Raw genomic sequence first — 12,079 nt, 5'->3', positions numbered from 1 at the left:
ACATTCAGGTGACATTAAAGTGATTCAAATGAGCTGGAAGTCCCTGACATTAAGCACATGGAACATATGGAAATGATAGTCATTACAGAGAGATGGAAGCTCCTCTACCAACACTCAGTTTCCACGTTAGATAACTGTACCCCCCCACAGACACACACACACATCAAAACTGGTGAAGGGTGGAAGCATTTTAAGTAGAAACTGTGCTTACCATTGTTATGAAACTTGAAATCTCCAACAAATTTGACATACTCATACGTGGGAGGTTCCTTCGGGTCAATGTTTCCCCTGGCTAAGTGACAGCAGAACTCAATGTGTGTTTCACCTGGGTAGAAAGATAGACGTGGAAATGAGATGTTGGGTGGGCGACAGACAGAGGACAGGGACGGGAAGGGACAGAAAGTTACTGCCTGCATACATTAATTACAAAGAGTCGCCAGCCAACACACGAAGCTGTTCTACTCCGGCATAGTTGTAAATATGCAGCATTTTTATTAATTACAAGAGGTGAGTTTCACATGAGATAATGTTTTATATGTAACACAGTTTACAGAGATTACACTAACCCAAAAGACTTTTGGTGGAGCTCAATAAGATGAAGCTTGTTCACAGTGTTTGTGAATATTCACTAATCAGAATGCTTGAATTCTATTTTTAATATTTTGAAAACAAAAACATCATTAAGTTCATCTTCAAAATGTCAGAAATAGTTAATCATCAGAAAAAGGGCTAGGCGAGTATCTCCAAGACACAGATAACTAGCAAGCACTTAGAGTTCCTGCTGCAGTAAAATGTGACATCTTTAATGTGTGACATTAAACATTTACAAAACATGTTAAAATTCTGGTGTGATTTTAATGAAAGAAACAAAGATTAAGGAAACCTCTGACCTGTCAGATTAAAGGAGGTTGGGATTAAGACAAGAGGCTGGGGTGAAGTGCTTTTTTTTTTTAAAAGATTAACGGGACACACCTACACAACTCCTACTTTCTCTCTCGTCTTCCACCAATGAGGTCCTATGAACCACACTGGCCAACGCTGATAAAAAGAGACCTTTGGCTGAGATTTCAGTACTATTCTCCCACTCAAGGTCATGTTATACAATTGGTTTTATGGCATTTCATAATCTCACAAAATTTATCATTTGAAGAATAGAATTTAATGTATGTATTTATGAATTCATTTATTTTTACTCACCAAGAAAATGTAAAAATCACCACATGCTATCAATTGAAACGTACTACTTTAACACTGATCCCATTCTATCTCCCTCTCATTTTCAGTAGACAGCCATTGTAGAGAGAAGGGATTAAGGTCACCCCCAAGCCCCAGATACGGCCAGAGCTCTGGTCTGGATTACTGAAGTCACCATAACAGAGATTAGCTGGCGTTAGCGTGCTGGACAGCCTGCCACTAAAATTAGCCAAGGGTCCAATCATAGCCACACTGCTGCGCTTCAGTGACAATCCAATAAGGTGGCAGGGCAGTGCCAGTTTTAGGCCAGAGACAAGTACATTTGCAGATTTTTTTCTAAAGGTGTAGGCGATTCTGCAGCTCAGCAGTTCCCAACCTAGGCCTCAGGACCCTCCAGCTCAGAGCAGATCAGCAATACACGGCCCAGTGTTAATAGTGGAGCAGACAAATCACTTACCGGGGATCCCCAAAGCTAAGAAATCTGTGGCTTGTGGCCGAGCATACTCTGAATGCACATAAACCTGCCAGTGCCAGGGGTGCTAGTAGCCTAGTGAGTAACACACTCACCTATGAACCAGAAGACCACAAAGTCACAGGTTCAAACCCCACTTACTTCCATTGTGTCCCTGAGAAAGACACTTAACCCTGAGTGTCTCCAGGATGACTGTACCCTATGTGGACCAAGATGTCAGCATGCTAGGGTGCAGCCACCACACCAGCGGTTCTGACCATAGTGCGCTTGAATCATGAACTACTGATTGTAAGTCACACAGAATAAGGGCATCTTAAATGCCTTAAATGTAAATGTCTCATGTGGATTTCAGCAACAGTTACACTACCATTAAAATGTGTACTGTCATGTGATAGAAAACAATAATTTTGTCCATTAAAACATCATCAAAAACTGTCCAGATGTTGTTCATGTTGTATCTGTTAATGATGGAATTTCTGCATACATGCAGAGAGGAACATTTTCAACAACAATTGAAATGTCTTGATAAAATAAAGTGAAGTGATTGTCACTGAGTGAAATCTGTCCTCTGCATTTAACCCATCACCCTGAGTGAGCAGTGGGAAGCCATGGCAGGTGCCCAGGGGGCAGTGTGTGGGGACGGAACTTTGCTCAGTGGCACCTCAGTGGCACCTTGGCGGTCCGGGATTCGAACTGGCAACCTTCTGATTACAGGGCAGCTTCCTTAACCGCTAGGCCACCACTGAATGGGTTTTGAGTTCCAGTAGAATGCTGTTTTCAATAATGCAAGTCTGTCACTTTAAAAAACTTTCAGCGATTATTAGGAAAGCCTTTTGCAATGATCTTAGTACAGCTAAAAAATATGGAAAAGCAGAGTGCACCATGGTGGTGCTATGGAGATCAGAGCACTTTGATGTTTAATTCATGAAGACGTTGCCTATTAAAAAGAGAGAATATGAAGAAACGCCAACATCAAACAGCACGAAAGGTCAGCTTTGTGCAGAGTCTCACTCTGGTTAAATGAAATAAAAGCCCTCCTCTGCAAACCGAGTACCAAACAACAATAAAGCCCTATAAATAAATCCACAGAAGGCAGCGCTGAAGACAAATAAAGTACAAAAAAATATACAACAGGAAAAACACACAGCAAATATACCAACATATACCAACAGGCCATGTGTTCCCCTGGAAGCTTAAAAAATGCTTGGAGGTATTTATCATGCCTTCAAAGCTGTTTGACATTTGACTGGGGGATGAGGCATCCCTGTTTTCAATTCTTCCTCTGAGGAGAGGTGTTAATCCAGAATGTTCTTTATGACCTCCCTTTATGACTGGGCCAGAGGAAGCATGGAGGTTAAATGTGTGTAGTGTTTGCTCTCAAGCACGGGCATGCCACTGCATGTCACTCACTCTCAAGGAAGTCTGCAGTGATGGGGTCAGTCATCAGCATATGAGAGGACAGCAGTTTGTAAACCTCTGAATGCTCTCGCTCTGGGAGGAAGTTCAAGATGTTTTGGTCCACCATATCTGACTGGGACAAAAGAGCCGACAAAGTACCATCAACCACTCTCCGGAAGTATTGCATCAGAACAATGATACATACAACAATGCCCTATTATTTCAGCAGTTTTACAAAATGTGGAACATTTTAATTTTGGTCACATGACAGGTTCATCATCATATGACCCTTTACATCTTATACACTGTCTTTTTCACAAGTCCTATAGAAGAAAACAGTGCTGTTGGCCAACTGGATAACCTCACTGAATACATTATATAATACATTCATGTGACAGAATCCTTCCAAAGATAAACCTCTACAATGTTAATGTGATTTTGCAACAGGCACCTCATTTATCTTACAGAACTGAAATGTAGTTCATAAGAGCCTTGTGACAATTTAGAATGGACATTTACAGTAAGTCAGAAACATAAGGGAATTCATTTTGAGTCATAAAGTAAATTGAGAAATAAGAAACACAAGTCAATTCCGTGACTTACAGTCATAAAGAGTCTATATTAGACTTTTCAGACATTTCATCCCAGGCTAAATGGATTAATATCTTGTACTTACCGGTAAATGGCCAATTAACGAAGACACGCTATCGGAGACATAGATGATGTTTCCATCTGTAGTAAGTGCAATGAGGAAACCATCTAAAGCCTAACACAAAGAAACACAGAGAACAAATACATCTTTATATGCTTACTTCCTTTTTTAATTTTGATTATTTAATTTCAGAAACATTGTTGACATGCAAATATGTACTATAAACTGCTTGTACTTTAACCAAATTGCTAGTTGCATACATTAACATCTTTGACTATATTGGACAATACTGGTGCCAAAAATATTACAATACAGTATGTCAGGAACATTTGGGAGAGGATCATCAAACTGAACTCAGTAAAGAACTTTCATACATATTTTACACAGTGTATATACCGTTTCCATCAGTGGTGTGTTTTGAATACAGCTTTGCATCCATCTCAGATGCCTCTGGCATGAAATCTTGAAAGGCAGAAGAAGCCTTTTTATATGTTTTTTTATTTATACGTATAGGTTGCCTCCTGTTGTTGTTTACCTCGAGCATCAACTGGGTGAATTCCTCATTGCTAAGAAACGAAGGCTTCCAGTCCTGGTGGATCTCACAGGACTCAGTCTGGGCCGTGATCTCTGCAGCATGACAGAGTAAAACTGTGTCAGCAGTGAACTTCGATAATCAGCGGTGAACTCTGCTTATAGGTCCTTAATTAATCACAGTGGGACAACCTTCACTGTTTCAGAAAACCTTTACTTCTTAACATTCTCTAAATGAGCTCCACAGTAAAAGGCTCTCAACACTGTTTTCACATAAAAGGCACAAGCTTAACTCCAACAAATGTCTCCATTGCACAATTCTGTACTGTGTATTTAATTTTGCATTATTTCTCCATGTTTTGCTTCTGTGTTACTCCATGTTTTTGTTTGATTCTAAAATGGCTCTAAAAGGGCATGCAGTGTGGTACTTCCAACAACATGGAACAGCTAGGATTCTCTGAACCATCTGTTTTGCACCCTTGTTGAGGAGAACCACTACAAAATCAATTTTGAATCCTAAATTCAAATTAAAATTTTATTTGTCACGTACACAGTCCGTGCATATCACGGTATGATATGCAGTGAAATGCTTTTCATGAAGTGAAATTGAACTTAATTGTATTAAGTTCATTCTGACAAGCCAACATTTTAGTTTTGGATGAAATGCTCAAAAAGGTTCAGATAGGAGCCAATTTTTGGTGAAAAATATAGGAGAGTTACCCCTGTGACAGACATTTCTAAATTTTACACTGATTCCTTACTCGCCACCAGTTGGCAAATTTGCAGCCACATTGACAGCCACCAAATTTAATATGCAAGTGAAATTTGAATGTGATGTCCATCAAAATCACACAACAGGATGTAATGTTCTTTTTTGTTTTATTTTGTAGCATTTGGCTACTGCATTACAGTTCCTAAGTACTAAATCTTAGCCTGAAATGAGGACCTTTCTGCTTCTGCAGAAAATCGATGGTCCTCTGCAGGATGGTGGACTTGTCCATCTTGCGAGGGTGGCCCTGCCCCTGCAGCATGGTGCACAACTCCTTGATGAGCACATTGAATTGGTCTCTGCGCTTCTTCTCCGACTTGTTACGGGATGCTCTGAAGATGAAAACCCAGAAAGTTAGGACCTGTTTGTATGTTTGAGTATGTTTGAGGGTCTGAAAGAAATAGCAACAATGAGAGACTGACAGCTCCATCCAGACAGGAATGACTGTTTATGTAGGCTGTTGCAAGAGCACATTAGAGCACATTAGAAGGTTCCGGAGATCCTTGTTATGGATGTGTTTGTGAGTCATAACCTTGCTCCACACAACTAATAGTCTGGCCTACTTCTCACCTTCAGCTCTTCCTCAATACCCACAACCCTCACTACTTCACCTCTCTCAGCCTTTCATAACATCTCCATTGTGCCAAGAGCCAAGACGTGAGATGTGTGTGGACTCTCAGCACTTGGAAATGTGAAAGGTAATATTTTCCAATAAAGTAAGAAAATATCAACTAAAAGTACACCGCTTATTAGACTAATGAAGTACATGACAAAAAGCCTCATACATATCCCTGGTCTCTGAGCCTACAGATTCTTATGTATTTATGATTCTCTTAAATTATGAGTTTTTTTTTGTTGTTGTATTATTTAAACAAGTATGTAAACAAACATTTTAGTGCTAGAATATTACAGAGAACACTATATGTTAATCCATTAATTCAAGATATTATATTCATTAAACATGCATCATAAAACAATTACATAAATACACAGGTATGCACAAACCTTTTTGCTCTGTCTTTCTCATCTTCATCCATCAAATCGTCCACACAGCTGCTGGTGCTACAGAGATAAGATGGTGAAAGTTCACATCAGAAAGATTGTGAATTCACATCAGAACGTAATAAAATGACCCTGCTGGTAAATGAAGTGCCCTTCCCATAATGCAGTAAATATATTATTAACAGTACACAAACAATTAGGATCTGAGATCTGAGTGTGTTTTCACTGCAAAATTAATATATCAAGTTAATCTATATATGGTGTAAATTATCAAATGTGTGTACCCCAAAAATATACACTAATAACCACCACAGACTGCAAACAGACAAAATGTCTTAATCAAGGATTCTTAACAAATGAAACACAAACCTAAGATCGGAAAAGTTTAGGTAAAGCTCCTTGCAGGTCATGCAGTGACAAGGTGTTTTTAGGGCCCTGTGCTGACTTTATGGCAGAACAGAACTCCTATGTAAAGGGCTAAAAAGGAAATGCTGTATAAATACTGTAAATGAAATAAAAGTCCATAAAGTCCATTCATTGCAGGTGACAGCTACTAGCAAACCAGCATCATGACACCTTTCAGGATCAGAGTATGACAACCAGTTTAGTAGTGGACCCATGGTTGGTTTGGACTGATGGTTGGTTGACTTGTTAAGGTCAACTATTGTCAAACTGTTCGATCTGTCTTGCTCACATTGGGCTCAGCTCAGTAGAAATCTCTCCCTGAATAAGAATTACAGTCCACACAATACAGGCTCTCTGGAACAGCTTCTAGCCTTCTGTTCTTCAAAGATCTAGGGGGGTTTATTTTAGTATTTCGTAATCTAATTGAATAGAGTGAGTCCTTTCTAAAACCCTTCTGTAAAATCCCTGTGCTTATATTACGACGGCTTAGCAAGACAAGCAAGTAGCATCTAGCTACTGATACTCACTCCCATTCCCTCTGACTGGATGGACAAAGGCCACCAAATTCGGTAAGGTTGTCCATGATCACACCCTCTCCCATCCAGACTGTCTGTGAAGGCTGAGGTGTCCCATTCAGGCCGCTGTACTCAAACGTCTTAATGTACAAAAGTTGTTCACTCTTGCCCTGCCACTGGTGGCAGATAAACACTAATGTTAAAACTAACAAGTCTCTGTTAAACACTTTTTGTCCGCAGTGTAGATTCGTCCGCTTCTTTTCATCTGGGGGATCCACTAAGGTTTAGCAACAGATGTCAGGATCTTAACCGGGATGTTAACCCTTCAGAAACCAGCCACAGAGTCATCAGAACCTGTAAAACCAAATAAATAATGGGTTATAAACGCATGGATTTAGTCACTTCCAGTTTAATTTTTCCTAATTTTATTTCACAAATATGAAAAAAAGCATGTATTATGTTAAAAATTCATTAATTACAAATAATAACCTAATAACCCCCCCATCCTCCCAATAAACATTCATCCATAGAAAACTGTATTCAGCATTGCAATTTTCTCATTATGGTGACAAATTCTATAAATTACAATCAAATGTGCAACTCTGAAGTAATTCTGAACTCTGATCTCACATATGCAGTCATCACTGCATACACAAATACTGCCCCACATTTTAGAACACTTTGAAAGCTGTAAGTATCTGAAAGCCCCACAGAAATCTGAAAGTCTGCTTTTGCATTACCAAGTCATACTCCCTGATGATAATCTCAATATAAATATTGGAACCACAAAGGTTTTAGCAACATGGTGGTGGTCATGTGCTCCTCTGACAATATCATGTGCCATCTGGGTCTGCACAGCAGAGAAATACCCATTCACTCAGTCCACACCATAATGTTTTAATTTGGTGGATGCTATGCTTTTTTATTTGTGTAAATTTACTTTCTGTGAGGGGAAACATTTTAATGTATGCTCATAATATATCATGCTCAAATAAACCTTAATTCATAGAATGTATTTTATCTAAAGATATCTGTAGACCTATTATGCTCTGAACAAAATCAAAAATTCATTAAATCAACCCGGCCGACAGATAAAGTGTATATTATTTTAAGCAAGTCATGACAGAATGGATCAGAAAAACATGTGTTCACCTCCTCTGTTACTACCTGGGCCACAGTGTTAGCCCAGAATTCGCATAAAGCTGAGGAAACGTTACATGCGGGTGGAGTGCTGGTGACCTAGAAAAATCCCCGAGGCAGAAACAGCTCTTTTGATAATCCAGCACAACAGAGGGAGGGGGCAGTGAGAGTGAGTGAGATGAAGGGCTGAAGAGAGACAAAGTGTGTGTGTGTAGCAGCAAGACATAGATATCAAAAAAGAGAAAATGTGAGCCTGAGCAAAAATCTGAAAGAGGGAGAGAGAGAGTGAGAGAGAGAGAGAGACTCTCCTAAGGAACTCTCAAAGCAATAAGCAACGCTCCTTGAAGTAGAGATGGCTTTTTCATTATTTAAGGCAAAACGGAAACCCTATTGGAAAACCATCTAACCAGGGCTTGAGAAATAACTCTCTAAAAAATGCCACACCACAAACATTGCATCTTTGTCATTTAAACAAAAGCATAATGATTCTAAATTTGCACAAAAAAAGTGTGCCATTATACAGGCACTGTACCATGGATAATTGTGAATAACATGTCATAATGACCCCTAAAAAAGGGGAATACTTTCAGGGTACCCTCAGGCTAAATAAGAATTGGCATATGACGTTTTTACTAATTTCACAAAAAGAAGTTTCACCGGTTTGCTTGCTTGCAGAAGTGCAGGAACTTTCTGTTTCCTTTTATTATTCTAAATCTTGAATGACGATACACAATATTTTAAAAAGGACGCAGCTCTGCTGCACCCGGTTATGTATAATCCAGTGAAGTCCCTTTGAGCAAGGAACCGTCCCCACACACTGCTCCCCGGGTGCCGTTCATGGCTGCCCACTGCCCCCTCAGGTGCGCCGGGTGCTGTGGTGGGTAATGTGACAATTAATCACTTTCACTTTAAATATTACTAATGGTACCCATGGTACATGGACAGGGCTGGGGTTAGAAGTCAGGAGGAAGGTAATTATGGCTGCAGTCCTATAGTATTACACTCTCCTCACTTACTGAGCACACACTGCACAAAGCTTTTTTTCTTTCTAATTGGTAACGCTGCCTGATACCTTGCTGATTTGTTGATTCAACTCCCTGTCCTCGGGCAGTTCCACTGACATCATCGAATCACAGTGAAACGTTCCTCGGAGGAACGCTTCAAAGTTTCCGATGAATCCGAAACACTAAAAAAAAACACTATTACATTCTCCTCCACCTCCTCAACTTGTCTTCTGATTGATTTTAATGTTGGAGTTGGGAATGCTTTTTGTAAATGTCTCAGCAGCAGACACATAATTTTTACATTGGTCCAAAACCCAGTGATATTTTTTTATTTTTATTACATTCTTATGCATTTGTCAGTAAAACGAAAAAAAGACAAGACCTTAAAAGAGTTTAAGAGTTTGGTTCTACATTTTCACTGTGGGCAGAAATGGGCAGAAATAATGAGTCCTATTTTCAACTGACAAAATATGAACTTTGATAAGCCCATGGTGATGACTTTCAAATGTTACTTCCTCGTTCTGGACGATTTAAATCCATTCCTGTCAATATGTCATCATAAGTCGAATTAAAGCAAGCAGTGTCGCCAAATATGTAATTGTTTCAGCCCATGACTTTCCAAACACTCAATCTAATGAGTATTTAATGATAGTGGCAATATAATAAACTTAAACAAGAATGGAAATGGAAACAAGAATCAAATTCGCACGATCTGGCAACACTGAGCGCAAGGTCCTGTCTCCTCTCTTCCTCCTGCATTCCCCCGTTTGAAATATCACATGTTCAAATCTGATCTCTATTACAGACATCTCAGAACTGCTTCCAGTACCAAACCAAACATATTATTAGCTCTTTTTTTCAGGAATTATTATTGCAAACTATTGAATCTGACACTCACAAACATCTCCTACACACTACATCTTATACAGCACAATGAAAGTATCCCCACTGTGATATTTCATAAGGTTCTATTAATATAATATATTCAAGAAGTTGCCTGTCTAGGTCACAAGCTTGTCATCTTGTATGTGGATATAATTTGGCAAAAAATAATATCTGCAGTAATAACACCTTCAAAATTTGATAAGACCAGTCTTAGCTGTAAACCTTACGTATCTGAACTTGTTTTGTATCTTGATATTGGTAGCAACAGTAGGGTACAATTAAAAACTATAAGACCGTAATATCTTTGCATCACTCACAATACACAAATTGCATTTTCACTTCTGTAAGAAGTAAGATGTAAAACTGAACAATACTGCAAAATTACTGAATACTGAAAAATACTAGTATCTAGCGCTAAGATATAAGCAGTATATCCAGGAAGATGTCAGCTGTGGCCTCCATGACTTGTTTTCCAGCACGTCCCACAGATACTCAACTGGACTGCGGAACTGGGGATTTGGGATCACACCTTTAACTGTTTCCCATGTTCTTCAATCCCATAGTGTCCCCAGTTTCACACCTCCTCAGGCATCTTGACAACATCTCCACATTGTTCCATGGTTCAGTTGTGAATTTCATGTGCTGCTTGTAGGCTCTTTTGGTTTAGCATGGTCATGGAAGTTTTAAATATTGTGATCCATACACAAATCACATAACCATTTGGCAGATCCTTCTTTCCTGATTTATCTTGCTTTCAACATATACAACAGTGGTTCATAAAGAAATCCATATTAAAATATCAGCCATGGCACTACAAGCAAAATTCATTTAAACATTTCTGTTCATTAAATAAAGAAATGCTGGAGTGTGCCATAACCGACATTGTCCTACCACGCCCGATTGGCTAATCCCATGCTAATTTAACACAGCCTCCCTGCATCATGTCAGAATGCTGACAAACTCTCATTAATGGCAGAGCAGAAAGAGCAACCTGATCCCGACCCACATTTTCACTTCCTCACACAGACTTTAATGAGTTTTCACTACCGTGAACGTGTGTGAAATATTAAACCAAAAGGATTCTGCATCAGAAGCAACACATTTCAATCAGCAAAACGCACAGAGCAACGCAGCACTATGTGGTATTTACAATCAATTACATATTTCAGACCTTGGACCACACCCTTAACATGTTATAGACTAGTGCTTACATGTCTTACTTTGCTCTGGAACATTTCTGCTGACTCGTCCCATCCATGTCACTGAACAAACACTGAATAAAAACCATACAGAGTTAAATAGCCAAACACTTGCCATCCATGTTTCATAGTAACAGTAGTGATCAAGGCATCTGCAAGTTCACAAAAGACAAATGTAAGACTTTTTTAAGGCCGCTTTCATCAAATTTAAGACCCTGCATCAGGGTCACCCACTACATTTGTCCAAGGGCCAGAGCTTTTCTCGACAGACACTGTGAGGGTCAGATGATCTTCTAAGACGTATTAATTCTATTTTATCTTAAATAATGTATAATTATTTTATATACTATATTTCCTTCCAAATTTTTTTAGCCTTTGTCAACCAGGGGGTGATTGCGATATTTTTGGTGTGTACTATTTGAATCATTTCCAGTGGCGGTCTTTGATACAGGTGACATGGACTGTTGCCCAGGGCAACATCGTGGCTTGAGGTGGCATCATGGCAAAAAATTGTTTTTTCGCTTTTTTTTGCATGCGGGAGGAAGAAACAACAATTTGGATCTAATTTAGAGTTCTTATTAAAGATGGTTAAGATGTCCATTTTTTTGCTGCATTTAACTGCATTGTCTGTGGTGAAGGCATTTCTTCATTTTCTTATCGCCTGGTCGATGTTGATTATCAGTTAAAGAAGTATGAGCCACTTAAGACGACAGCTCAACATGAACAATCTCAGTCGAGCTACCGAGCACAGGCTTCAGGAGTGAGCGTGACAGAGCTTATGAATGGACTGTGGTCCCTGAATGGGAAGTCTGGTGTGTAAATAGTCTTTTGAGGTTACAGTAACAAAGGTTACTGTAAGTAATATATGAATATATATGCATGTATGTAGATATGTATATGTGTGTGTGTATGG

The 12,079-nt window shown here is 39.2% G+C and overlaps 1 protein-coding gene across 1 annotated transcript in view; it reads right to left on the bottom strand.

Annotated features, from left to right (window-relative positions):
- Positions 1-12,079, bottom strand: part of npas2 (neuronal PAS domain protein 2) — a 48,489-nt gene that overhangs the window by 13,065 nt on the left and 23,345 nt on the right. Inside the window, exons 2-8 of the mRNA XM_028982510.1 lie at positions 6,951-7,292; positions 6,022-6,078; positions 5,194-5,348; positions 4,252-4,343; positions 3,741-3,830; positions 3,077-3,197; positions 212-325 (exon numbers count right to left, since the gene is read on the bottom strand). Of these exons, the coding sequence (XP_028838343.1) occupies positions 212-325; positions 3,077-3,197; positions 3,741-3,830; positions 4,252-4,343; positions 5,194-5,348; positions 6,022-6,078; positions 6,951-7,024 (703 nt within the window). The 5' untranslated portion in view covers positions 7,025-7,292. The remainder of the gene's footprint in view (positions 1-211; positions 326-3,076; positions 3,198-3,740; positions 3,831-4,251; positions 4,344-5,193; positions 5,349-6,021; positions 6,079-6,950; positions 7,293-12,079) is intronic.

Source organism: Denticeps clupeoides, chromosome 6 (genome assembly GCF_900700375.1).
Source record: "Denticeps clupeoides chromosome 6, fDenClu1.1, whole genome shotgun sequence".
NCBI classification, from domain to species: Eukaryota; Metazoa; Chordata; class Actinopteri; order Clupeiformes; family Denticipitidae; genus Denticeps; species Denticeps clupeoides.
The sequence above is the reverse complement of the archived record's forward strand: the minus strand, read 5'-3'. Positions and strand labels throughout refer to the sequence as shown.